The 27541-nt window shown below is 35.4% G+C and overlaps 1 protein-coding gene across 1 annotated transcript in view; it reads left to right on the top strand.

Moving 5' to 3' along the window:
* Positions 1 to 27541, top strand: part of not (ubiquitin carboxyl-terminal hydrolase nonstop) — a 269611-nt gene that overhangs the window by 218455 nt on the left and 23615 nt on the right. Inside the window, exons 11-12 of the mRNA XM_090375042.1 lie at positions 4773 to 4960; positions 18260 to 18409. Of these exons, the coding sequence (XP_090231168.1) occupies positions 4773 to 4960; positions 18260 to 18409 (338 nt within the window). The remainder of the gene's footprint in view (positions 1 to 4772; positions 4961 to 18259; positions 18410 to 27541) is intronic.

Below are 27541 nucleotides of genomic sequence, written 5' to 3'. Positions count from 1 at the left end.
ATGGAACACAAGTTAAACTAACAGGCCTGTAATTACTTGTGTCCCCTTTTAAACCCCATTTTTAATTGGTGATACATTTGCACACCTCCAGTCCATGGGGATCTCCCCTGAGTCCAAGGAAGCTCTTATAATCAGGGCTAAGAGTCTGCTTACTTCCTTTGCTGCCTCCTTTAATGTAACTGAATAGATCCCATCCACCCCAGGTGCCTTCCTTATGTTTAACTTCAAAAATTTCTCCTCCACTTTGCTCTCAGTTATTACAAAATCACTTTGCTCCCTTTTATCGTTTGATAAACTTCTGGCATTCCCCTCATTGAACAACTTCTCATGTGTGAATGTAGATGCAAAATACTCATTCAGTTTATCAGCTACCTGAGCATGATCATCAATAGTCAACCGATATATGTTAAGTGATCCAATCTGATTCATCCCTTTCCTTCTAGAGTTTACATAAGTAAAGAACTCTTTGCTGTTTTTCTTTGCATCCTTTGCCAAAGATTTCTTGTAATCTGACTTTGCTTGCCTAACCTCCTTTGTGACTTGATTACAGACAAGTTTATACCTGCCATAGGCTTTTGGTGTCACCTGATACTTTATATGCATCCAATACATTCTTCTTCTCTGCCACAAGCCTCAGTAATTCATCTGACATCCATTTAGGCCTAAATCTTGAACAGTATTTCTTAGTTGGAATGACAAGCCTAGTAGTCTCCAAAATTAAATCCCAGAAGGCTTCCTATTTAGAATTCAATGTTGGTGACATCATCAGTTGATCCCACTGTACAGAATTTAAAAACTGTCTGAGACCTCTGTAGTCACCTTTATGAAAGCAAAAGTCCTACCCTTTAGCCTTGATGGTAGTCGCATCTTTACATAATTCCCACATCAATACATTGTGATCACTGTCACCCAATGGTTCCTTTAACTGCAAATTCTTAATGCATGAATAATCACTGCCAATAATCAGATCAAGAGTATTACTCTCTCTGGTTGCCTCTTGAACATGTTGCTGTAGAAAACAGTCATCCAATAAATCCACAAAAGTCAAGAGTATTTTAATCATGGAAATTACTTAAAGATGTGACTACCATCAAGGCTAAAGGGGAAGGGCTTTTGCTTTCATAAAGGTGACAACAGAGGTCTCAGACAATTTTTTAATCAAAAGTAATACTCTTGATTTGATTATCAGTAGTGATTCCTCATGCATTAAGAATCTGCAGATAAAGGAACCACTAGGTGGCAGTGATCACAGTGTGCTGAAATGGGATTTACACAAAGTGTTAACTACCATCAGGGGTAAAGGGAAGGGTTTTTGCTTTCGTAAAGGCGACTATGATGGTCTGAGACAGTATTTAAATTCTATACAGTGGGACCAACTGATGATGTTACCAACAGCAAATTCAAAATGGGAAGCATTCAAAGAACTTATCTTGGAAGCTACTAGGCTTTACATACCAACTAAGAAATATTGATCAAGGTTTAGGCCTAAATGGATGTCAGATGAACTAATGAGACCTATGACAGAGAAGAAAAATGCATGGGATACATATAAATTAACATGTGACACAGAAGCCTATGATAGATATAAGTTGATCTGTAACCAAGTTACAAAGGAAGCTAGGCAGGCGAAGGCAGATTACGAGAAATCTTTGGCAAAGAAAAACAGCAAAGCGTTCTTTACTTATGTAAACTCTAGAAGGAAGGGGATGAATCAGATTGGTCCACTTGATATCGATGGCTCAACTGTTGATGATCTTGCTCAGGTAGCTAACAAACTAAATGAATATTTTGCATCGACATTCACACATTAGGAGTTATTCAGCGAAGGGAATGCCAGAGGTGTATTCAACTCTGGCAGTAAGCTAGAGAATCTTGTAATAACTGAGAGTAAAGTACAGGAGAAATTGTTGAAGATAAATACAAGAAAGGCACCTGGGGTGGATGGGATCTATCCAGTTATATTAAAGGAGGCAGCAAAGGAAGTAAGCAAACCCTTAGGCATAATTATGAGAGTTTCCTTGGACTCAGGGGAAGTACCCATAGACTGGAGATGTGCAAATGTGACCCCAATTCACAAAGGAGGCTCAAAGGCTGACACAAGTAATTATAGACCTGTGAGTTTAACTTCTGTTCCAGGAAAATTAATGAAGGCACTGGTTAAAGAAGCACTGCAGGATCATCTAGACAAGACTTCAGTTATAGCTCGGGAACAGCATGGTTTTGTTAAGGGAAAGTCTTGCCTGACCAATTTGATTCGATACTATGATGCAGTCACAAAAGAACTGGATGCAGGGAATATAATTTTGATATTATATATTTGAATCTTAGAACGGCTTTTGATACTGTTGCACATGGAAGACTCCGCACAAATTGGAGCAGTGTGGCATTGGAGGCAAATTGTTGCTATGGATAAAGTTGTGGTTGAGGGGGAGAAGACAGAGTGGTAATCAATAGACACTGCTCATCATGGACTAATGTTATTAGTCGTGGACTAATGTTAATGTTATTAGTGGAGTCCCTCAGGGTTCAGTGTTGGGTCCATTATTGTTTTCTGTATTTATAAATAATATTGATGATGGTATATCAAGCTTAATGTCCAAGTTTGCAGATGATTCAAAGGTTGGCAGGGTTGTTAAGGAGACTACTGATGCTATGCTGCTGCAACAGGAACTGGAAAGGTTGAGCAGATGGGCTGAGAGGTGGCAAATGAAGTATAACATTGACAAATGTAAAGTACTACATATGGGAAACAGTAATCCCAGAGCAACGTATCAACTCTGTGGTACTACACTGACAGTGGTAGAGAATGAAAAGCACCTGGGGGTAATTGTGCAGGCAGATATGAAGTTCTCTGACAGTGCAGACGGGCTGCAAGAGTAGCTCATGGTGTCTTGTCAATGATATACAGGAATTTTTCTAGCAGGAATAAGGATGTGATTATTCCCTTGTATAAGGCAATGATCAGGCCACACCTTGAGTACTGTATACAGGTCTGGAGGCCTCATTTCAAGAAGGAGGTTGAGCTGCTGGAACGAGTACAGAGAAGGGCAACAAGATTAGTGAATGGAACAAAGGGTTGCTCTTATGAAGAAAGGCTTAAGTTTTGCAGATTTCAGTGTCTGGAGACTAGGCACCGGCGAGGTAATCTGATAGGGGTGTATAAAACCTTGAATGGTTTGAGCATGCTCAATGCAGATGGGATTCTTCCTCTTGCTCAGAATAATCACCTGAGAGGGCATAAATTCAGATTGAGGAAAGACAGATGTAGGATAGATGTGCGGAAATTTGCCTTTAGCCAGCTGGTAGTAGGTTGGTGGAACAGACTTCCATCCCTTGTTGTGGAAGTTGATAGCCTAAATAAATTTAAGGCTCAGCTGGACAGGTATTTCGAACAAACAGAGGGGTGAAGTGGAAGTGTTTTTTTTTTTTTTTGTTTTTGGCTGATTCTGCATTAGCTTGCTTTCTTGCATCATATGCGTCTACTAATGCTAATACTAAAGTCTTGCTAGTGTGCAAGTGACCAACCAACAAGTTCCAGTCAATATCTGGAAAGTTAAAATCCCTCATTATAAGACATTCTGATTTACTGGCCCACTCTATTTCTCTGTACAATTGCTCATTATACTGATCAGATTTATTAGGCCTATAACACACACCTGCTCTCATTTTTCCTTTCCCATTGCTTATTTCACACCAAACAGACTCAACACTGCATTGTCCACCAATATCAACTGGATGCACTTCCTTAGATTTTATGTGTTTCATAACTAACAGCATAACCCCTCCTCCCTTCCTGTACCCATTGTACTCCCCAAATTCCAATTCTGCACTGCTTATATCCCAACAATATCTGCCTTTGATGCCTTGACTAGCAATTCAAGTTCATCAGATTTATTAACTATACTCTTAGCATTGGTGTTTACCCTAACACAGTCCATGTATTTACTTGTTCTACTATGGCTCCCAGCAGTCTTGGAAATCTCCATTACCTTGCTTTCCAGGCTGCTGCTCATTCTAATAGAAGCAGTGCAAGAATCACTTTTACCTCTGCCTGCGGCCACTGTTAACCTTTTTAGTCTGTGTATCCCTCCCCTTCAAGCTAGCAGTTTTCCGACCCACCCAACACTGCCTCAATAACATCAGCAAATATTCTTGCATCCTTTCTATTTAAATGTACCCCCTCCCTGTAGAAGCAGACTCTCCTGTTAACAAGCACACAGTCCAGGCTGAAAAAAATTCTACCCCTTTAGCCTTGCACAATCTCTTCAGGGCCAAATCGATCGACAAGGCTGTCATCATATACTCCCTCTTATCGTGTCTGGGCAGAATCGCAGACACTTTTGCATTCAACCCTAACTCGCGACTTTTTTTTCAACATTGACTTGTACTTGTTGAGTAAATCTGCAGATGTCTTTCTCTTAATGTCATTAGTTCCAACGTGCACATCACGTTTTATGCCCTTAAAAGATGATATCTCCTCTACAACGTCATCAACGTTTGCCCCAGCAGATACCTTGGTCCTGTTTCACCTATCATGATATCCAAGGGACAAAATTTGTTATAAAATTTTTGTCATTAAAAATATTTATATTTGCATATAAATGTTTGCAAACTTGCATAAGTTATATATTTGCAAACTTGCATAAGTTATATATTTGCATAAGTTATAAAAATTTTTTAGTTGTTATACAAAATGTAGTTAAAATTTTTATTGTTGCTATGAATTTACAATTTTTGTCTAACTGCTGAACTTGTTTTCACTCCATCTTTAGCGTTTTGAACATTCCAGCCGCTTCCACAAGAAGATCTCAACATTTATTTCCTTTCCCCAGTGCCTGGACATGATGCCATTCATGTCATCATGTCGCAGCAAGACTTCCAGTGGGGGCAGTGGTGGTGGTGGTGGTGGTGGTGGCATGGATAAAAATTTTAATAATGGTGCCAACAGTAATGATAATAAGTAAGTTCTAGTATTGTACAATAGTAATCGTATAACAATTGTCAAATAAACAGCAATAGTGTTATGATAATTGTGAGTGATATTCAAAAGGAGAAAGTCTGTTTTAAAACATTACTATAAAAGTTTTAAAGAGAAAATTTTTAATATTATTGAAATCAGGAGATCATATTAAAATTATTATTATATGTTATCTGTTATATATTATTTACAGATAACCCTCATATGACACGGTAGTTTGGTTCCTACAAAATCTCGTGTAGGGCGAAACTGTGTTATACAGGACGAAGAATCAGTAAAAAAAGGGGTTACGTTTCAAAAGCTAACAAAAATACACCTTTTTTTTATAACTATCTGAAACTTAATTTTTATAATTTTTATAATAGTAGTTATTACTAACTTAAATAGTAATAACTGAAATGTCTTACCCTACAAACTGTGATACTTATATGTCAGATAAAGTATGTTCATTTAATTTTCTTCCTCTTCATTGCTGCTAAGCACAATCTCTTCTTCATCTAGATTTCGTTCTTCTCTCTGTCACAATCTGCACGCTTCGAAGTTGCAATTGAGACCTTTTTTGAGACCATAAAAAAGTCGCAATTTTTATGGTCTCAAAAAAGCACAAGTTCAATAGCACAGAACCTAACCCAGAGATCTTCCAACAAAATACAGCAGACCCTCCGCTTTAAAGATAATAAAGCACAAATTTAACTTTATTACCTTACCAATTAACAGAAGTTAAATGATACGTGAAAATCTGAAGAATATTTTCCAGTTAACAAAATAAAAATAAATTTATGCTTACGTACACTAATTGATATATCTGTTCACTACTTTTTTTCGGTTGTAAAATTTAAAACAGTAAAAATAAATAATTAATAACTAAGAACAGGGCACGCACAAGTTGCAACAAACACACGATATGCACAAGTGAGATACAGAGTAATGAGTTTCTAAAAATTTATGTTTTTTATGATTGAATATTTCATGGAAAGGGAAACACATTTCACCATAATGTGAAAACCCACAGAATTCCAGCTATCGGTACTGTAGCAAATGCAAGAAGATCGAATTTACTACCCATTTATAATTGATTACACTAACAGAAAAGACTAATAAACTGGGAACTGCAAATTGTTTTTATTGTTTTATGGTAATGACCTCCAGAAATGTGTTTTAGAAAAATACCATGAAGGCAGTAACGACTAGCAAATCAACAGCAGGGATTCACAAAAAGGAATGGAAATGTTGAAAGTTACATCTAACATACTAGCAGCACAAAAGCTCAAAAATACCGTGTTAAGTGAGATTTCCCCCAATTCTCAAACCATGTTAGAGCGAAACTGTATTATATAAGTACCGTGTTGTGTGAGAATTTCCACAATTCTCAAACTGTGTTGTAGAAGTACTGTCTTATACGGGGGGGTTGCCTGTATTATCTTTCTTCTTTCTTCTTATGAAAACTAGATTATATCATTTATGTTATGTTGTATATTGATTTTTCTTAAAGGTTGATCTGATAGAAGTAAAGTTTTGGATTAAAGGGAGAAATTTCTTCTTCCTCTAATATGGTTGATGGAACACTTGAATGAAAATAAAAATTAGACCTAAATCATCCTCATTAATTGAATAACATGATAAGTGATTATTACTGAGAGGCTTAATTTGCCATTCTTAATAGACTTACTGTAGCGTGAAAGTATAAAATCAATAAAAATACTAATAATCCCTTGCTAAACAGCGTTTCATAAAATTTTTCTAGCCCAACAAAGCTTTGGCATTGGAATGATTATTACTGATGCAATACAGCATTTTATGATGTATCTGCAGACAGTATTAATTGCATAACTAAAATAAAGTGGGCTAACTGTGGTGCTAGGGTAACAACATAACTTGATCTGGATGCTCATATTGAATGATTGAATCCATGTGCTGCCAGAATTTATAGCTCATTGTTAACTGTGGAACAGGTATATCATCTGCCCTTAAATAGCAGTTAAGATGTCAAGTACAGGAACTCTCCGACTTATGTAAGGGTTGTGTTCCACAGAACTCTACGTAAGTCGGGGAATTTCCCCCATGCTTGTGCAGCACTCGTAACTGTGCTCGCTAAATTGATTGAATCAAAAAAGAAATGTTCGACGAACATGTAAATAGAATTATTTATTGTATTTATTCAATTTTTTGTCTTATGTGCAAGAAAAATTACAAAAGCATGCAATTTAAAAAATTCAAAATTATGAAATTACAAAAAAAAAGAGGAGACAGGCATAACATCAGTACGTTTTACCTCTCGAGCATCGTTGCCAGAATCTATGTCTTCAGCTGATAAGTACGTTGCCGCGGAGATTTAGAAGGGTTCGGCCACTCAACCTTATGAAAGAACATATTAATGGATGACGGGATGGTGGCTTTTTTCTTTTCATCATAGATTTCTTTGTAGCAAGCAAGCATATATTGTTCACCCCTCTGTTAACTTTTAAGAATCGTTCGCTGTCAGGATCCATCTTCTCAAATCTCGCCATTGCCGATGCAATTTCACGAAATGCCATTGCCATCTCTCTGGTGATGAAGCGTCTTGGCTGCTCATTTGGTTCATCTTGAGCTTCATCAGCATTTTCTTCTTTCACTATTGCTGCCTGCAAGTCAATAAGTTCTTTGTTAGATAATTCCTTCTCTTCTTCCTCTATTAACTCCTCCATGTCTTTGGCATCAACCTCCAACTGAAGTAGCTCTGCAACCTTTACAATCTTATCTGTAACCTCTTCATATGATTTCATCTTTTTCAAATCGTCCATAGCCTTTTACGTGCCGTGGGCATATTTTCTTCCGTGTGCCATTTAAACAACTTTTAGTAATTTCTACCCAGGCCTTATTAATGTTTAAGATGGCATGATAAATATTGTAAGATTTCCAAAAGTCTCTTAATGTAAAATTTTTCTCATCGTCTACTGCAGACAATGCCTGAGAAAATGTTGTGTGTAAATAGTATGCTTTTAAATTTGAAATAACACCCTGATCCTTAGGTTTCATCAATGTTAAAAATTTGCTGTGTTGAATTTTTTCCAACACATCACAAAATTTCTCTGCAGCTACAGAATCAGCACTGGTGACTTCACTGCATACTTTAATGTTGTGGAAACTAGTGCAATGCTTGAATCTATTAAATCACTCATTGCTTGCCACGAACTTGTGTTGGGGTTCACCGTACTTATCCTTAATAGCTTTATAAATACTTGTTGCTTTTGCTTGAGTGGTCATTAGACTAAGAGGCACTTGTTTCTGAATCTGATTTTCCATCCATATTATTAACAGCTGTTCCATCTTCGATATACCACCTGAACACTGTTTTTTTTTTTTTTTTTTTTTTTTTTTTCAAAGTGTGTTGATCCTTTGACATGTTCTTTTATATGCGTGCTGTCCTATAAAATAGTATTCACTATTGAAGCGGCGAGATCTAATTCCCTTGCAATAGACGACAAACTTTGTCCTTCTTCATACTTCTTAATCATTTTCATCTTCATTTCTAATTGAATTTTGTTTCGTTTCCTGGTACTACCACCACTTGCAGTTTTCATTCATTGCTTTCCCTTCATCATTGTAATATGTAAAAAGGAATGAAGAGAAGTTTTTGAAAATTTGTTTTTTATATGATTGAAGATTTCAGTGAAGGGGAACACATTTCGCCATAATAGCGTAAAAACCCACACAATTGCAGTTATCAGTATTATTGCAAATGCAATAAGATCGAGTTTACTATTTCAACATCCTGTTTCGAAGTTTCCTGTTTCAATATCCAACAGGTGTTCATTAGATGCACTAATGGAAAAGCCCAATAAACTGGAAAGTGCAAATTGTTTTTATTGTTTTTTGGTCATGATCTTCAGAAACATGCTTTAGAAAAATATCACAGAGGCATTCAAAATTGATTTTTATAACGGGAACATATAAGAATCAATGATAACGATGAAAGGGTAGTGTAATTTCCGTTATAAATATGACCTTTTAGAGAGATAAATAGCATAGTAATATAGCAAAATTTTCAACTTCCAAGGACTTGGAATGAATTACAGAAAAAAAAAAAAAACTGTGTTATTGGGTTCACATTACTATATTTTCACGATACCTCCATTTATTCCTACGGGATGCAGAATACGTTTCAACAAATTTTTTAAGTAGCATTTAATTGTACTTTTGTTGGAATGACTTTATACTTTGTGTTAAATTGTGTTTTTTTTTTTTTTTATTTATTAACTTTTTAAAACTTGAAATTGATATATTCACCTTGGTTTTCTCATTTCTGCCAGACATAGAAATTAGTAACCATTATATTCCTCCATTCCCATTATGTGATAATATACACTGAGTGATTACTGAATTATGACCACCTACCTAATACCGTGCTGAGCCACCGTTCGCATGGATAACAGCTACTATATTCACCTAAGCATTGACACCCCTAGATGTCTGAAGATGCCCTTAGGGATCTGCAGCCATGCCGCCCAAGGCTTTCCACAGTGTTGGAATAGATGACAGTTGCAAGCCTCACTTCCTGTTTCAACACCCCACAGGGATTCAGTTGGATTGATGTCATGTAAATTTGGAAGCCGTTCAAGATGGGTGAGGCGCCTCCGTAGCCAGGTGGGAAGGAGCAGCAGTGCGTTGCACACGCTTCTTGATTAGACCGGGGTTCGAGCCCGTCACCACCAAATACGGAAGATGCGGAAAGGTCAGGGAATGACCACCGCATATCCCGGAGCAATATGGCCTTAGTTGCTAATGCTCCTAAAAACCAAATAACAAACAAACAACAAACAAGATGGGTGATATTTTCACTGTGTTCCTTGAACCATTCATTCACAGTGTGGGCCTAATGACATTGTGCATTATCATCTTGGATGATCTCATTTCTGTCCAGGAAAAAATGTTACCTGGCAGGGTGCACATGGTCTACTTCTTTCCAGCAAAACATGCCCCATATTAAGCAACCACTGCCACTTGTCCAGATAGGGCACCATGGGTTCATGGACTTATGTTTCTTGCACCACATACAAAGGCATCTGTCAGTGTGTTGCACCAGGTATTTTGACTCATCTGAACAGCACACTCATTTTCAATCCTCCAATATCCAACGAGTGTATTGTTGACACTATAGCATTTGCTGCCAATGATGATAAGCAATGAGGAGAGGGTGTCTCTTGGATCATCTGCTGTGAAACCCATATGCTAGTGTGCAGAGAATTGTTATTTGGGATACTATTCTTGCATTAACCCTATTGTATTGCAGTGTCAGCTGTTGCATGGTGACCTGCCCTTGAACCCATACAACGTGCAATCCCCTTTGCTTACCACAAGCATTCACCTTGCATAATCTGTTACAGTTCTGTTGGCAGGAGGTGGTTTGACTTGTTCATCACCATTCTTTGTATACCTTAACCACAGTGGGCTGTGAGAAACTGACGATATGCAATTTCTGATATGGAAGCATCTGGCCCATGAGCTCACACAATCATGCCCTTTTGAAACAACAACATATCTTTGATAAATCCCATACCTGCAATTTATCACTTTGATTTGTATACTAGATTATAAATGCCAGGATGAAGAATTTTGAGCTTGTGGAAACGGATAAGTTGTTTGGAAATTTTTACCATCTTTTTGATTAATTAACATATTAAATTGTGTTTTACAAATAGTTTAGGGCGCCTCCGTAGCCAGGTGGGAAGGAGCAGCAGTGTGTAGCACACGCTTCTTGATTAGACCGGGGTTCGAGCCCGTCACCACCAAATACGGAGGATGCGGAAAGGTCAGGGAATGACCACCGCATATCCCAGAGCAATATGGCCTTAGTTGCTAATGCTCCTAAAAACCAAATAACAAAAACAAAAAAAAACAAATAGTTTAAATAGCCTTAGTCACGTTTGTTAGCTTGTATTTAAATTTAGTTAGTGGGCGATAAAGAGAGAGGTAGCAGTAGTTAAAGGCAAAGGAATGGGTTATAACTTCAGGAAAGGAAATTACGACGGCTTAAGGTGATACATTGCCTCTATTAACTGAGTAGATATCTCACTGAGAGTGAATACAATTAAACTATGGTATACCTTTAAAACATTAATCACTGAAGTCTTGAATGCATATATTCTGTTAAAAAAATACTCCACGAGGAGGACTCCAAGTTGGATGAATAATGAAGTTGCCAGATTACTTGAGCAGAAAAAGACAGCATGGAAAAGTTACAGAGCAATAAAAAGTACGTAAGCGTATAACAGCTACTAATTGATCTGTAATAGTGCCACAGAACAGGTTAGGCTGGCAAAGGCAGGTTATGAGAAATCACTGGAAAACAGAGCAAAGAGAGGAGGATAAGGAATTCTTCACATATATAAATGCAAAGAAGAGAAGAACAAACCAGATTGGACCCGTATGTACGAGGGTGGTTCAATAAAGAATCCCCCTGACCTAGCTGAAGAGGTGGGTCAGCCTGTTGATTCTTGGCACAGGTTTTAGTCCTCTAAATAGTCACTGTGCATATTTACACATTTTTCCCATCGATGGATGAGGCTACGGATACTGTTTTTGTAGAAGTGGTGCGGTTGGTCTTTGAACCATGACTCTGTTGCAGAAAAGAGTGTCTCGTCATCAGGAAGTGAATCCCCCGAAGAAATGATTTGAGAGAAGGAAACAAGAAGTCCGATGGTGCAAGATCGGGTGAGTAGGTTGGATGGGGCAGTATTTCATATCTACAAGTGGCCGCTTGTGTTGTTGCAATTTCAGAATTGTGAACTGGGGCATTGTCTTGAAGCATTCTCACAACTTTGGACAGCATGCCATGCCTACATGTTTTGATTTTCTCCCGTAATTTTGTGAGTAAGTTGGCATAAGAGGCACATGTAATTGTTCTACCTTTCGGCAGGTAATCAGTAATTATTACATCTTTCTCATCCCAAAACACTGCCAACAAGACCTTTCCTGCTGACTCTTGGACTCTTCTCTTGCCTTCCTTCTTGGGTGGGGAACCATGATGTTGCCATTCCATGAACTGCTTTTTACTTTCAGGGTCAAAATGGTGTATCCAACTTTCATTCTGAGTGATTAGACGAGAGAAAAAGTCTTCCTCATTTTTCTGTTGTCGATCAGCCTTCCGCCTCCGTAGCCAGGTGGGAAGGAGCAGCAGTGCGTAGCACACTCTTCTTTATTAGACCGGGGTTCGAGCCCGTCACCACCAAATACGGAGGATGCGGAAAGGTCAGGGAATGACCATCGCATATCCTGGAGCAATATGGCCTTAGTTGCTAATGCTCCTAAAAACCAAATAACAAACAAACATAACGATCAGCCTTCTGGAAGCCAGTCAATAATCGGGGAATCCATCTTGCACTCAATTTCCATAAATGGAGTTGGTCATGAAGAACTGTTTCAACAGAGCCCACACTAATCTTCACCTTCTGGGACAATTCACGCACAGATATCTGGCGATCTTCCATGATTAACGACTCCACTTTTCTGATTGTGCTGTCATCAATGGCTGAATGGGGATGACCTGGAAATTGAGCTCAGATTCTACCAATGTCCGATCACACCTAAACTGTTTATGCCAGTGCTTCACAATGCCATAGGATGGGGTCTTCATCCTTATATACATCATTGGCTTCATCCTTATATGCAGCAGTCATCTCCTTGTGGATTTCTTTAGGAGATTTCTCTTCAAGAACAGATACTGGATTACAGCTCTGGCTTCAACTTTGTCCATGATGCTACTTCATCACGCGTTTAGCTCTGTAAGTGAAAAACAAATTAAGACACAGGGCCGAAATTTTACACCTTTAGCACAGAGATATGTATGATGCTAGAAACAAAATATCATGGCTCTGCAATATGTGGAAGTAGGTGTGGGTGATTCTTTATTGAACCACCCTTGTGGAATAGTATTAGATACTCCAGCTGAAGTTGCAAATGAACTCAACAGTTACATTGCATCAATATTTACAGAAGTTGTTGTTTGTTATTTGGTTTTTAGGAGCATTAGCAGCTAAGGCTATATTGCTCTGGGGATATGCAGTGGTCATTCCCTGACCTTTCTGCATCCTCCGTATTTGGTGGTCACGGGCTCGAACCCCGGTCTAATCAAGAAGCGTGTGCTACGCACTGCTGCTCCTGCCCACCTGGCTACAGAGGCACCTGAGGTGAAAGTGATTCTTGCATTGCTACTATTGGTACATGCAGCAGCCTGGAAAGCAAGGTGTCTGGGATTTCAGCCCTGCTGTGGGACATCATGGAAAAATGAATACATGGACTGTATTAGGGTAACTAAGAGTATGAACATGTGCATGTATACCTTGCATGTACACGAATGCTAGGAGCATTGTAAATAAATTTGATGAATTTGAAGTACTGATTAAGTTGTCAAATACAGACATTGTACGAATAGTGAAGACATGGTGTAACTCAGACATAAGTTATGCTGAATTTGAATATGGGGAGTACAATTTATACAGGGAGGACAGACAGGATAGGAGATATGGAAGGCTTATGCCCTTAGTTAATATTAAATCTATCGCAGTGCATCCAGTTGACTTGGGTGATGAGTGGAATGTTTAGTTGGTTTGGTGTGATGTAAGCAGTGGGAAAGCAAAATTGAGAGTAGGAGTGTGTTATAGACCTAATGATTGTGATGAGCGTACTAAACAGCTATACAGATGATGAGCGTACTAAACAGCTATACAGATGATGAGCGTACTAAACAGCTATACAGATGATGAGCGTACCAAACAGCTATACAGATGATGAGCGTACCAAACAGCTATACAGATGATGAGCGTACTAAACAGCTATACAGAGAAATATAGTGGGCAATAAAATCAGAGTGTCTCATAATAGGGGATTTTAACTTTCCAGATGACTGGAATTTGTGGGTTGGTCACTCACACACTAGTAAGTTTTGATTTCTTGGATGACTGTTTTCTGCAGCAGCATGTTAGAGAGGCAACAAGAGGAAGCAGTACTGTTGATCTAGTTATCAACAGTGATCCTTCAAGCATTAAAAATCTGCAGGTAAAAGACCCACTGGGTGGCAGCAGTCACAGTTTACTAATGTGGAGTTTAATTAAAGACATTACTACTGTCAAGAATTAAAGACATTAATTCTTGAATTTAATTCAAGAATTTATTTAATTCATTAATTCAAGAATTTAATTAAAGACATTACTACTGTTAAGGAATTCTTCACATATATAAATGCAAAGAAGAGAAGAACAAACCAGATTGGACCCATATGTACGAGGGTGGTTCAATAAAGAATCCCCCTGACCTAGCTGAAGAGGTGGGTCAGCCTGTTGATTCTTGGCACAGGTTTTAGTACTCTAAATAGTCACTGTGCATATTTACACATTTTTCCCATTTTGGATGAGGCTACGGATACTGTTTTTGTAGAAGTGGTGCGGTTGGTCTTTGAACCATGACTCTGTTGCAGAAAAGAGTGTCTCGTCATCAGGAAGTGAATCCCCCGAAGAAATGATTTGAGAGAAGGAAACAAAAAGTCCGATGGTGCAAGATCGGGTGAGTAGGTTGGATGGGGCAGTATTTCATATCTACAAGTGGCCGCTTGTGTTGTTGCAATTTCAGAAGTGTGAACTGGGGCATTGTCTTGAAGCATTCTCACAACTTTGGACAGCATGCCATGCCTACATGTTTTGATTTTCTCCCGTAATTTTGTGAGTAAGTTGGCATAAGAGGCACATGTAATTGTTCTACCTTTCAGCAGGTAATCAGTAATTATTACATCTTTCTCATCCCAAAACACGCCAGCAAGACCTTTCCTGCTGACTGTCAAGAAGGCTTTTGCTTTCATAAGTTAAATTGCACGCTTTTGTAGTTACATTGTATGCAGTGGGACCAACTGATGATGTTACTAACAGCAACTTCTAAATGGGAAGTAATCAAAGAAGCTGCTAGACTTCTCATACCAACAAAGAAATACTGTTCATGGCTTAGACTTAAATGGATGTCAGATGAACTATTGAGACACATGGCAAAAAAAAAAAAGTGCATGGGATGCATATAAATTATCAGGTGATTCAGAAACCTATGGTAGATATAAATTAGTCTGTAATCAAGTTACAAAGGAGATTAAGCAAGCTAAGGCAGATTATGAGACATCTCTGGCAAAGAATGCAAAAAAAAAAAAAAAAAAAAAAACCAGCAAAGACTTCTATGCTTATATTAACAGTAGAAAGAAGGGGTTGAATCTCATGGGGCCAATTGATATCTGTGGGTTAACCGTTGATAATATTACTTAAGTTGCAGACAAATTGGATATGTATTTTGCATCTACATTCACACATAAGGAATTTTTTAGGGAAGGGGATGCCAGCAGTTTATCAAACTCTAATGAGGAGCTAAATAACTTTGTGATAACTGAAAGGAAAGTGGAGTAGAAATTGTTCAGATGTGCAAATGTATCCTCAATTCATAAAGGGGGGATCAATAGGTGACGTGAGTAATTACTAACCTATTAGCCTAATGTTCAGTTCTGGTTAAAGAAGTAATGCAGCACCATTTGGACAGGCATGCAAATATACTGCAATCACAGCATGGATTCATTTTTATCTAATGAATCTGATAGGTTACTATGATGTAGAACTGGATGCAAAAAATAATTTTGTCATTATATACTTTTTTTTGTTTTTCAGGAAGGCTTTTAATACTGTTGAACATAAAAGACTTCTGTATAAACTGGATCAGTGTGGCATTAAGAGCAAGTTACTGCTATGGATAAAGGGATGGTTATGGAGAGAGAAAAGAGACTTAAAAAAATAGAGTATATGGGAGGTGTATAATAAATATTATTAAGTTGTAATTAAACCAGCTAAGTATAGTGAATGTAAACCTGTAGAGTTTAAGCATTCTATAAAATTATAATCATAGTAATTAATTGATAAGGAGATAACTATATTTACTTTTCACTTCTGTTAATCACAGCAAACAAAAAATTCATTTAATTAAAACAAAATCATTACTGAGAAATGATTTGCACAATTTAAATCCTGAAGTTGGTTTTGTGTCAGTATTATTTTATGATTATTAATCCTCTGTTAGTGTGACAGGGTGCCTTACACTCCATCACAGTTAATTTATATGTTATCAATATGTAGGACAATAGTTTAGAATCCTGGAGCAAGAGTACCTTCTCATACTAGCTTTAGAGTACGTATGTGTCCAACTTTTCTACTGGTGAATTAGTAGGATGAAATGTCTCTGGAGTGTCACACACCCTGCTGTACTAAGCACTTAATTTTGGTGTATGAGTAAAGTTTTCAAGATCATTTTAGGAATATAATTTATTATAAATTTATGCAAGTTTATGCTCTACATACAATGAATTATAATATTATCCCAATTTGCAATGAATTATGGAAAAAAAAAAAAAATGAAATTTTAAGAAAACTTATTGAAGCTGAATAAGATGAAGAAATAGATCATCTCATGCAGAAAAAAGCTCCCAAAAAGATGAAAGAGGCACACAAAGAACATTTAAAGCAACATATAGTTAATTATTTGTGTGTTAAAATTTTTTAATAAAAATATGAAGTGAGGGTTTAAGACACCCCACAAATTCCAACCTACTGATGCAGGGTTAATATTATATTTATATGGTGTTATAATATTTAAATGAACTATTCAACACTGTTTTCATAAACAAATTCTAAACTTTGCACAGGTGAAGTTTAGAATCTGCTTTCTTCTATGCTTCTTCAGTGATTGTAATCCTAATGTTTTGTGTTTTTTGTGACAGCATAAAAGATATCAAAAGGCTAAGCTTTTGGTGTATTTTCTCTGTGACAGCAGGATTATAATTAACAATGAAGCAGGGGAGAAAACTTCAGTGAATAGGTTTTAAAGTAATAAATGGATTCTAAACTTAACATAGGTAAAATGCTTTCCTTTCAGGTATATAGGTAAAAGTAACTTGTGCAATGTACCATCCAAATATGATATTAGTGATATATAACATCCACCATATATTAAAAAACCTGTGAAACAAAAATTATATATCTATATCATATTTTTATTTTATTTATTTTAGTTTTTTTATTAATAAAATATTTTGATTATTAATTAGAATTTGTGGAACAAGTGCAATAATTGATAATATACTAAATATTGATTCTTCCTGGCTGCTGTTTTAATCAAAGAATGGTCTTTTACAAAATTAACATTCATTTAAAAATTAAGATTTGCAGTATTTCAGGAAAGAGTTGACTTTGTAACAGCGGTAGAAAGAGATATTTCAGAAAATGTTTATTTGGTGACATAATTCAAGAACTTGCAAAAACTAAGCACAAAAAAAATGTAATGTTACACTTAACTAATTATATTTTGTAATTTTTTTTATTATTTTTATATAACATTCAAAAAAAGTATGTAAAATAACATCCTTTTTGTATGTTTTATTTATTTTTATGTATTTATGTAATATTACACCCATTTTTGTATGTTATAATTTTAGTACTTTATTGTATCAAATTATTTTGAAATTATAAAAAAATGTAAGCTTTATTTATCATATTATATGGAGCACATTTTTAAATTTAAATGCAGTGTACATAACTGTAGGGATGGACCTGTAGCTGTTTATAGTTTGTTCGTATCAGGCAACTATTGTACCGTTTTTGAACCCCTGTAGTAATTTGCTAGTAAAAGTTATGATATATCTGGCATTATTTATATGTATTATGGTTTCAAACAATCCCCATTGTCATGTATCAGTTATTTGTTAGATTTGCTTTGGAACCTATACAAGAAGGGAAAGGATTTATAATAGTTTAATTATAATTCCAGCTAATGTTAAACAACCCATAAGTGCTTTTCAACAAAATATTAAGGCACATTTTTTTTTTATCTGTAATTTACTGAAATGGACAAAAATACCTCTTTGGATTACTTCTCTTGGCACATCCAGTAGATTATATGCATGCGCAAAACTACAGATATTGACGAAACTTGTTTCAGTATTATTGGATAATTCAGATGTTTTTGGTTTCACTGCTGATTTTGCTTGTGAGCATGATGTTTTATCATTGTAGTTGTGCTGAACTTAACTGTACTAATTCAATGAGAAACACTAACAGGCAGAGGCAATTGCAGTTTTTCTGTTAATCTCGACAGTTTCTCTCTCTCTCTCTCTCTCTCTCTCTCTCTCTCTCTCTCTCTCTCTCTCTCTCTCTCTCTCTCTCTCTCTCTCTCACTGAAATGAAAACCTTCAGTAGTAATATTAATATTCACATCATTCTTTGGTTACAGGTACTGTTTGTTTGCTGTGGTGAATCATAGTGGCACAATAGAAACAGGTCATTATACAGCATATATTAGGCAGCATCGAGATCAGTGGTTCAAATGTGATGATCACCTTATTACACGAGCAAGTGTTCAGGACGTCTTGGATAGTGAAGGGTATGGTTTCATATTATAGGTATTTTTTAGTGTAAGATGTAATATAATATATAATCAGGTGGATAGTTAATTATCCAGTTTTGAAATTGGACTCCTATAAAGCAGTCATGTAAAGCATTAATTGTAAGCTTGTTGTTAGCTGATTGCCAGTGTATAGATGAATATTCATTTTTTTTTTTTTTTTTTGTTATTTTCTGTTTGAAATATACTTTTTTTTTGTGTTGCTGGGGGCTTTGAATGTGATACAGTAACAAACTGTGGTTCCATAAGACCAGTGGGAAATCTGGCCCTCTAGTCCTAAGGAGTTACGAAGAGGAAAATTCAATATCTTTTTAAAATTTTATAAATTTAAATTGGTATCGGGTTTAGATATTTCCCAAATTGAGCTGAGTGGGAAGGCCATGTGACCTAACTATAACCACATCAGTGACAACACTTTATTTCCACTATGTCTCTAGTTCCCTTTTTTGCCATTCAGTGTTGTGGTGTGCTTGTATCAGTTTTGGCAGCTATATATTTTATTTTAGCCTAATTATTGCTCTGTATAACATGTAAAAAGTTAAAAACAATCATGAGCGTAACCAAAAAATAAAAAGTGTGTGTGTGTGTATGTATATATATATATATATATATATATATATATATATAGAATATCAATAGAAAAAGTAAATGAATCCAATAATAAGAATACACATACGCAAATATCACACACTTTACAGAGCAGTTTAGCATATAATGCTTCTGGCACTAATATCCGATCTCTTAAATTTCAACCTTGTAATAACAAATTATGTCTTACTTGCCCCTATATGCATCCAAATCATGCTACAATGAATACGAATTCACATATATTCTGTAAAATGAATAATGTTATATATATGATCACTTGTCGTACATGCAATGTTAAATATATTGGTCAAACTAGCAATAAACTAAATATCAGAATGAACCTTCATCGTTCCGATATTAAAACTTATAATAACAAATCCAGTAAGAAAACAGGTAATCTGGAACATGATATTGAATTCAGACATTTCCAAAAACATACTTTTGGTAATATTTTCATTTCAATACTTAACGTAATTAACAACGCAAATGAAAGATTATTGCAAGAAGAAATTAGCATGTTACAATATAAAACACTATATCCATACGGTCTAAATAATAAATTTAATCAAAAATATATGACGAATAATTTAAAAGATATTTGTGTTTATAATATGTTTCAAATTGCCAAACTTCGTAAAGATAATCGCAATAGGAAATATAGTAAATCCAACACGTATAAAAGCAACCGAGAACATCTAGGAGACTTTATAGATTTATTCAAAATGTGGGATACGGATCCTATAAATATTAGCAAAATTCACAACACACTTTTCAGTATTAAACTTAGTGTACTCAAAGCACTATATAGAAAAACCAATGATTACGTCTTTGCATCCTCCCACCTTATGCACATTATATTGGATATTTTTAAATTCAGAATTAATATTTTGAATGTTAGCAAGCAGCCTGAAAACTCTGTCCTCATCTTATACTTTCAAAATAAAATGATGGATGATTTAGATATACATAAAACTATTAATTTACGTAATGACTTGCTGCCTATTAATAACTTACATATTAATATCAGATTTAGATATTCTAAACCATTTGGTCTTAAAGCGTGTAACTATAAAACAATAGCTACAAACCTTCACAATATTAACATCGGACAGGATACATGTGTTTGTCACAAACCTTCATTTCATAGATACGTGGATCCTAACCATAATCACATTATAACCGGCAATTTAGATATAATCCCATATCCCGAACTTAGAGATATTTTATCACTGGGTTTTAAATTTCGACCTAATCCACCTATTAATAAATCTAATTTTAAAAAATTGTTATATCTAGATTTACTAAAATACTGCATAAGATCAGCATACAAACATAATATACCGGTTGAAGCTTATCACATGTGGTTATTTACAATGCTTAATATCATATCTAATAAATATAATCAATTGAAATTCGTACAGGATAATCTATATAATACCAAATTAATAAATAGGCAGCTCAAAGATATACATGAACATTTTATAATAACTCCCGTTGACAAAGCTGCTTGCAATTATGCAATCATATGTAAATCATATTATATAGATATTATAAAAAATGAACTACAGTCTAGCCGTACATATAAACAGATAACATCTTCTTCTAATATAATAATCAAAAAATTAATTGCATTGCATAAAAAATTAAAGTTAAAGTATAATAACCTAAAATATCCATTTATATATTGCATACCCAAATTTCACAAAACACCAATTGCTTTTAGATTCATAACATCATGTAGAGATAGTTATGCGAAATTTCCCGGAAAAACGTTAGAAAAGTTACTTAAAAGTATATTAAATAACTTAAATAAAACTATTATAATAAATAATAACTTACCTATTATAAATGCTCTAAAAAATAATAATATTCATCAAATACAAACTTTTGACTTTAACAGTCTATTTACGAGCATTAACCTTAATAACTTAGAAGTCGTCCTCCAGAAACTATATTTAGAAAATAAAAATGCTATAAAGGTTGATTTAACCTATTGGAATTCTCTAATAAAATTATGCATCTTTAATAACTATGTATATGACGGAACATCGTTATATTTGCAAGTCACTGGCACCCCTATGGGAAGTCCAGCATCAAGCATAATCGCAAACCTTTATCTGTATTATACAGAAAGAGAATTTCAAGATAACCTACTTATATACAGATACGTAGATGATATATGTGTTTTTAATTGTCCACATTTTGTCCAGGATTACAGTGGATTATATCCAGGGGAGCTTTTGTTGGAAAAAACTAATAGTTCCGATACTATAGCAAATTACTTGGATCTTCATATAGAAATATTACATAATAATAAAATAGACGTAAACGTATATAATAAAAGAGATGCATTTAATTTTAACGTAGTCAGCCTTACAAACTGGAAATCAAATGTATCAAAATCAGTGCATGCTAATATAATTTTATCGCAATGTTTAAGGATTGCTTATATCTGCAATAGTAATAAAAATTGTTCAGCGGGCTTAACAGCGTTGTACGGCAGGTTGATCAATAATAATTTCCCTATCGCTTACCTGAAATATCACTTCAGGAAAGCAATTAGCATAATTAATTTCAAAAATTTGTTTTCTGAACCTATCGTTTCAATATAATTTTCAATAAAATCGTTATATTTAATGCCATGTATATATGTAAATAGGATACACTTTGCATTCTTGGTGTCTTACGGCGTAGAAAACTTGTACCCACCGGCTTGCAAATTACAGTGTATCATTTTTTTTTTTTTTTTTTTTTTTTAATACATATAGTTAAATTCATTTAATTTACTTAAATTCACGCTGAGATAACATGCAAATTCAGCTCAGGGTCCTACTATAGGAACGGGTTTGCGATCCCGGGCATACCCGAGCCACAACTTATATCTTGTAATGCCTTTAAGCTGTCCTACACTCTTTATTTTTATTTCTCCGAAATTATTAGGGCAATCCGAGGACGTAGGAGAAACTATTTCTTATCTATACCACTATTTTTCGCCTTTGTGGAGTTCAGGTTCTATTTTTCCTACTCCTTTAGTTTTTCTTCTTACTATCTGCATGTTTCTCTTTGCGTTAATTTAATTTAATTATTTATTTTTACCGTATCCATCACATAGGGGGCACCACATATTATTTTGACGACTATTACATTATGTCCTAGATACAGTCAAATGTAGTATGTATTATATATTTAATCTTGTTTTAATCCTTAAATTACGTTCTCTGTCGGGTCAACGATGATTAATATATGCTTACATTTATATTTTACTTATATTTCTTACCTTTGATTCTAATATTTCAAAATTTTTCATAATTAATTATCTTCATTCGATTTATTTATATTCGATTTATGTTCGGCCTATACTGGTTTATATTTGGTTTAGATTTAAATTACTTAGCATATATTGATCATCACAGAAACAGAGAACTTCTTGTCGTTTTTTGCCTTCATTCTGGGTGGTTGGCCCCAGTTGAAGTCATCTAGATTGTCGGTAAAAAGCGATAATAATAATAATATATTTTTTTTTTTTTTTTTGCGTTTTCTTAAGTCCTTGATGGTATTCTTATTATTGGATTCATTTACTTTTTCTATTGATATTCTGTAGACATTTTGGGTGTATTGCATGATTGCTTGCAACTGCATTAACCCATAAATATTAGTTATTGTCTTTTAACTTTCTTGCTTTGCTTTATTTCTTGCTTTCCTTTTATCACTAATATAACTATTAATATATATATATAGATATATAGGAACTCTCCGACTTATGTAAGGGTTGCATTCAATGGAACGCTATGTAAGTCAGATTTTATGTAAGTCGGAATTTTCCCCCTTGCTTGGGCAGCACTCGCAACTGTGCGCTGAATTGATTGAATCAAAAAAGAAATGTTCGATGAACATGTAAATAGAATTATTTATTCAGTTTTTTATCTCATGCGCAGGAAAAATTATGAAAGCGTGCAATTTAAAAAAAAAATTCAAAATTATGAAATTACAAAAAAAAGAGAGGAGACAGGCATAACATCAGTAAGTTTTACCTCTCGAGCATTGTTGCCAGAATCTACGTCTTCAGCTGATAAGTAAGTTACCGCAGAGATTTAGGTGTCGGCCACTCAACCTTACAAAAGAACATATTAATGGATTACTGGATGGTGGCTTTTTTCTTTTCATCATAGATTTCTTTGTAGCAAGCAAGCAAGCACATATTGTTCACCCTTCTGTAAACTTTTAAGAATTGTTCGCTGTCAGGATCCATCTTCTCAAACCTCACCATTGCCGATGCAATTTCATGAAATGCCATTGCCATCTCTCTGGTGATGAAGCGTCTCGGCTCCTCATTTGGTTCATCTTGAGCTTCGTCAGCATTTTCTTCTTTCACTATCGCTGCCTGCAAGTCAATAAGTTCTTTGTTAGATAATTCTTTCTCTTCTTCCTCTATTAACTCTTCCATGTCTTTGGCATCAACCTCCAACTGAAGTAGCTCTGCAACCTTTACAATCTTATCTGTAACCTCTTCATATGATTTCATCTTTTTCAAATCGTCCATAGCCTTTTACGTGCCGTGGGCATATTTTCTTCCGTGTGCCATTTAAACAACTTTTAGTAATTTCTACCCAGGCCTTATTAATGTTTAAGATGGCATGATAAATATTGTAAGATTTCCAAAAGTCTCTTAATGTAAAATTTTTCTCATCGTCTACTGCAGACAATGCCTGAGCAAATGTGTGTAAATAGTATGCTTTTAAATTTGAAATAACACCCTGATCCTTAGGTTGGATAAGTGAAGTTGTCTTTGGCAGTAGAAATATGACTCATGTTCGAATTGAAATCATCTAGATGCGAAGGATGTCCAGGAACATTATCTAATAGAAGCAAAATCTTGAAAAAAACGTCATTGTCTTTACAATATTTTTCAACCTTGGGAATGAAGCAGCATTTAAAACAATCCTCAAAGAGAGATATTTTTATCCATGCTCTCTGGTTCAATTGGAAATGCATGGGTAGGGTGGCATTTATTGATGCCCTTAAATGCATGAGGATTCCCAGAATGGCACACAAGCAGTGATTTTAATCTGTAATCTCCCATTGCATTAGCCCCAAGCAAGATGTGGCCCTATCTTTTGACGCCTTGAAACCTGGCATTGTATTTTCCTCTTTGGCAATGTATGTTCGATCTGGCATTTTTTTTCCAATACAGAGCAGTCTCGTCAACGTTAAAAATTTGCTGTATTGAATAAGCCGCCTTCATCAATAATTTTTTCCAACACATCACAAAATTTCTCTGCAGCTGCAGAATCAGCACTGGTGACTTCACTGTATACCTTTTAATGTTGTGGAAACCAGTGCGATGCTTGAATCTATTAAACCACCCATTGCTTGCTACAAACTTGGGTTGGGGTTTGCCATACTTATCCTTAATATCTTTATAAATACTTGTTGCTTTTGCTTGAATGGTCATTAGACTCAGGAGCACTCACTTCTGAATCTGATTTTCCATCCATATTATTAACAGATATTCCATCTTCAATATAGCACCTGAACACTGTTTTGTGATCACTGTTGATCTTAAGTGCGTTGATCCTTTGACATGTTCTTTTATATATGCGCTTATATATCCTTTAAATATATTTATTATATATCCTTTAAAATAGTATTTACTGTTGAAGCAGTGAGACCTAATTCCCTTGCAATAGATGACAAACTTTGTCCTGTTTCGTACTTCTTAATCATTTTCATCTTCATTTCTAAATGAATTTTGTTTTGTTTTGTTTCCTGGCACTAACACCACTTGCAGTTTTCGTTGGTCGCTTTCCATTCATCATTGTAATACACAAATAGGAATGAAGAGAAGTTTCTGAAAATTTGTTTTTTATATGATTGAAGATTTTAGTGCAGGGGAACATATTCCACCATAATAGCATAAAAACCCACACAATTGAAGTTATCGGCATTATTGCAAATGCAATAAGATCGAGTTTACTACCTGTTTATAATTAGATGCTCTAACAGAAAAGCCCAATAAACCAGAAAGTGCAAATTGTTTTTATTGTTTTATGGTCTTGACCTCCAGAAACGTGCTTTAGAAAAATATCACAAAGGCATTCAAAATTGATTCTTATAATGGAACATATGATAATGATGAAAGGGTAGAAAATATGACCTTTTAGAGAGATAAATAGTTTAGTAATATAGCGAAATTTTCAGTTTCCAAGGACTTGGAACGAATTACAAAAAAAACCAAAAAAAACCCAGTGTTTTGGGTTCACATTACAATATTTTTCACGGTACTTCCATTTATTCTTACGGATTACAAAATACGTTTCCACAATTTTTTTAGGTTTTGCACCGGCCAACAAAAACTGGCATAAAGTCAAATTTTCGTAAGTTGAGTTTTACGCAAGTTGGGGAGTTCCTGTATATATATATATATATAGCATCCAAATATTACAGAGTTTAAATTGTAAAAATATAAAATAAAATTATTATTAAAGTGTTACATATAGAACAAACCGATTAATGCCATCAAATGATAGAACATTACATCGGACGTTAGGTATGTCCAAATTAGATAAGTTATAGTGTAATGTAAGTACCTCCATAGTTTGAAAATCAATATAGCCACCGGCCAATGGTACGACCAGTATAAATGAAAAAATATATAATATTAAGTTAATTAACATAATAAGTCTTACATGGGAAACCTATTCTGCAAGGGACTTTGTCGAGGGCTAAACCCCTACAAAATAACCAACCCATGTTAGACTGAGCCATCGGTTTCTGTTATCATCTGCCTGTATGCCAAAACCAAAAAGTCCATAATAATGGATAATTCATCTAATTTAAAATTAAGTTATAGTAAAGACTATAAATCAGTATAAATCTAGCCGGCCAAAAAAAGGGGAGTCTTCTTCTTCTTCGGTCCTTAGCTGGCAGTTGGGGGAGGCGGTTGGCCACGCAACCAGTATGCTGCTGTAGGTGCCGCAGGGTTTCGGACTTGCTCTGTGATGTTCTTCCATACCTTACGATCCATGGCGTCAGTCCTGGCCTGGTTAAGGTCGAGACGTCGGCTCTTCAAGTCATTTTCCACTTGCTTGGCCCACGTTTTCCTAGGCACGGTCTGTTGGATGCTCCATTGGGTGGGTCGTTGTCTCCAAAGGAGTGTGGATGGTATTCTGTTCGTGCCCATTCTACATACGTGGCCAAACCAATCTAAGCCTTCGCTTCTGGACTTGGTCGGCAATGGTTGGTTGCTGTTGGCATCTGGCGCGGATGGTATCATTAGTGATGCGGTCGCGAAGAGAGATGCCCAAGATCTGCCGCAGGCATCGCATTTGGAATACCTCAAGTTTGTTCAAATCTAACTTGAGACAAATCCATGTTTCCGATCCGTAAAGAATAATGGGCAGGATCAAAGTCCGGAAGAGTCGGATTTTAGTCTTTGTGGAAATGTTGGTCCTCTTCCACAGACACCATTTGAGCGAGGCGAATGCAGTGGCCGCCTGTCCAATTCTGCTGTGGATTTCCATGGTGGATGCAACTTTCTTCTCCTGGACCATGGTGGATGCAACTTTCGCATTCTATTGATATATTTTACCGGCTCTTACTACTTAACCAGGATCCCTACTATTAGGGTCGGGAAGTTACGCTCCCGGTTATATCCGATGTATTATCGATAAATTGCTTTTCCCTTTCTTTTTCACTTTTATCTATCCTCTTGCCTTATTTTTTCATACCTCACGAACTATTAGAGTAATTCGAGGGGGAGTGAGGTACTATTGCGTTAACTACACAGCTTTCCGTTCGCCTTTAGTTAGCTAAATTAGCCATTTTCAGCAAATTTTGTTCTGCAAATATTAATAAATTCTCAGTTGTGCTTATAATGTTGTAGCGATTGGTCGGGCTAAATATCATCCAGCCTGTATTCTTACAAATTATGGTTAGACATACTCCCCTTTTTTGGCCGGCTAGATTTATACTGATTTATAGTCTTTACTATAACTTAATTTTAAATTAGATGAATTATCCATTATTATGGACTTTTTGGTTTTGGCATGCAGGCAGATGATAACAAAAACCGATGGCTCAGTCTAACATGGATTGGTTATTTTGTAGGGGTTTAGCCCTCAACAAAGTCCCTTGCAGAATAGGTTTCCCATGTAAGACTTATTGTGTTAATTAACTTAATATTATATATTTTTTCATTTATACTGGTCGTACCGTTGGCCGGTGGCTACATTGATTTTCAAACTATGGAGGTACTTACATTACACTATAACTTATCCAATTTGGATATATATATATATATATAAGTTGTATTAAAATATTGAATTAAATATGTGTAAATGGATGTGATAGTTATACAAAGTGCCAGCAACCAGCAGGGTGAGGAAAGTAGAAAAATAAGTGTAGTAGATTTATGAAAGATAAAAGAATGTTAAAATCGTAGAGGTTATGATAAATTAAGAAAAATCACGGGCTGAATTACCAAGCCAATATAAAGTGGGGGAACTGTAAAGGAAAATTAGTACA

This window comes from Mastigoproctus giganteus, chromosome 6 (genome assembly GCF_048544385.1).
Source record: "Mastigoproctus giganteus isolate SK-2022 chromosome 6, ASM4854438v1, whole genome shotgun sequence".
NCBI classification, from domain to species: Eukaryota; Metazoa; Arthropoda; class Arachnida; order Uropygi; family Thelyphonidae; genus Mastigoproctus; species Mastigoproctus giganteus.
Note: the sequence above shows the minus strand (reverse complement) of the source record. Positions and strands in the feature narration are given on the sequence as shown.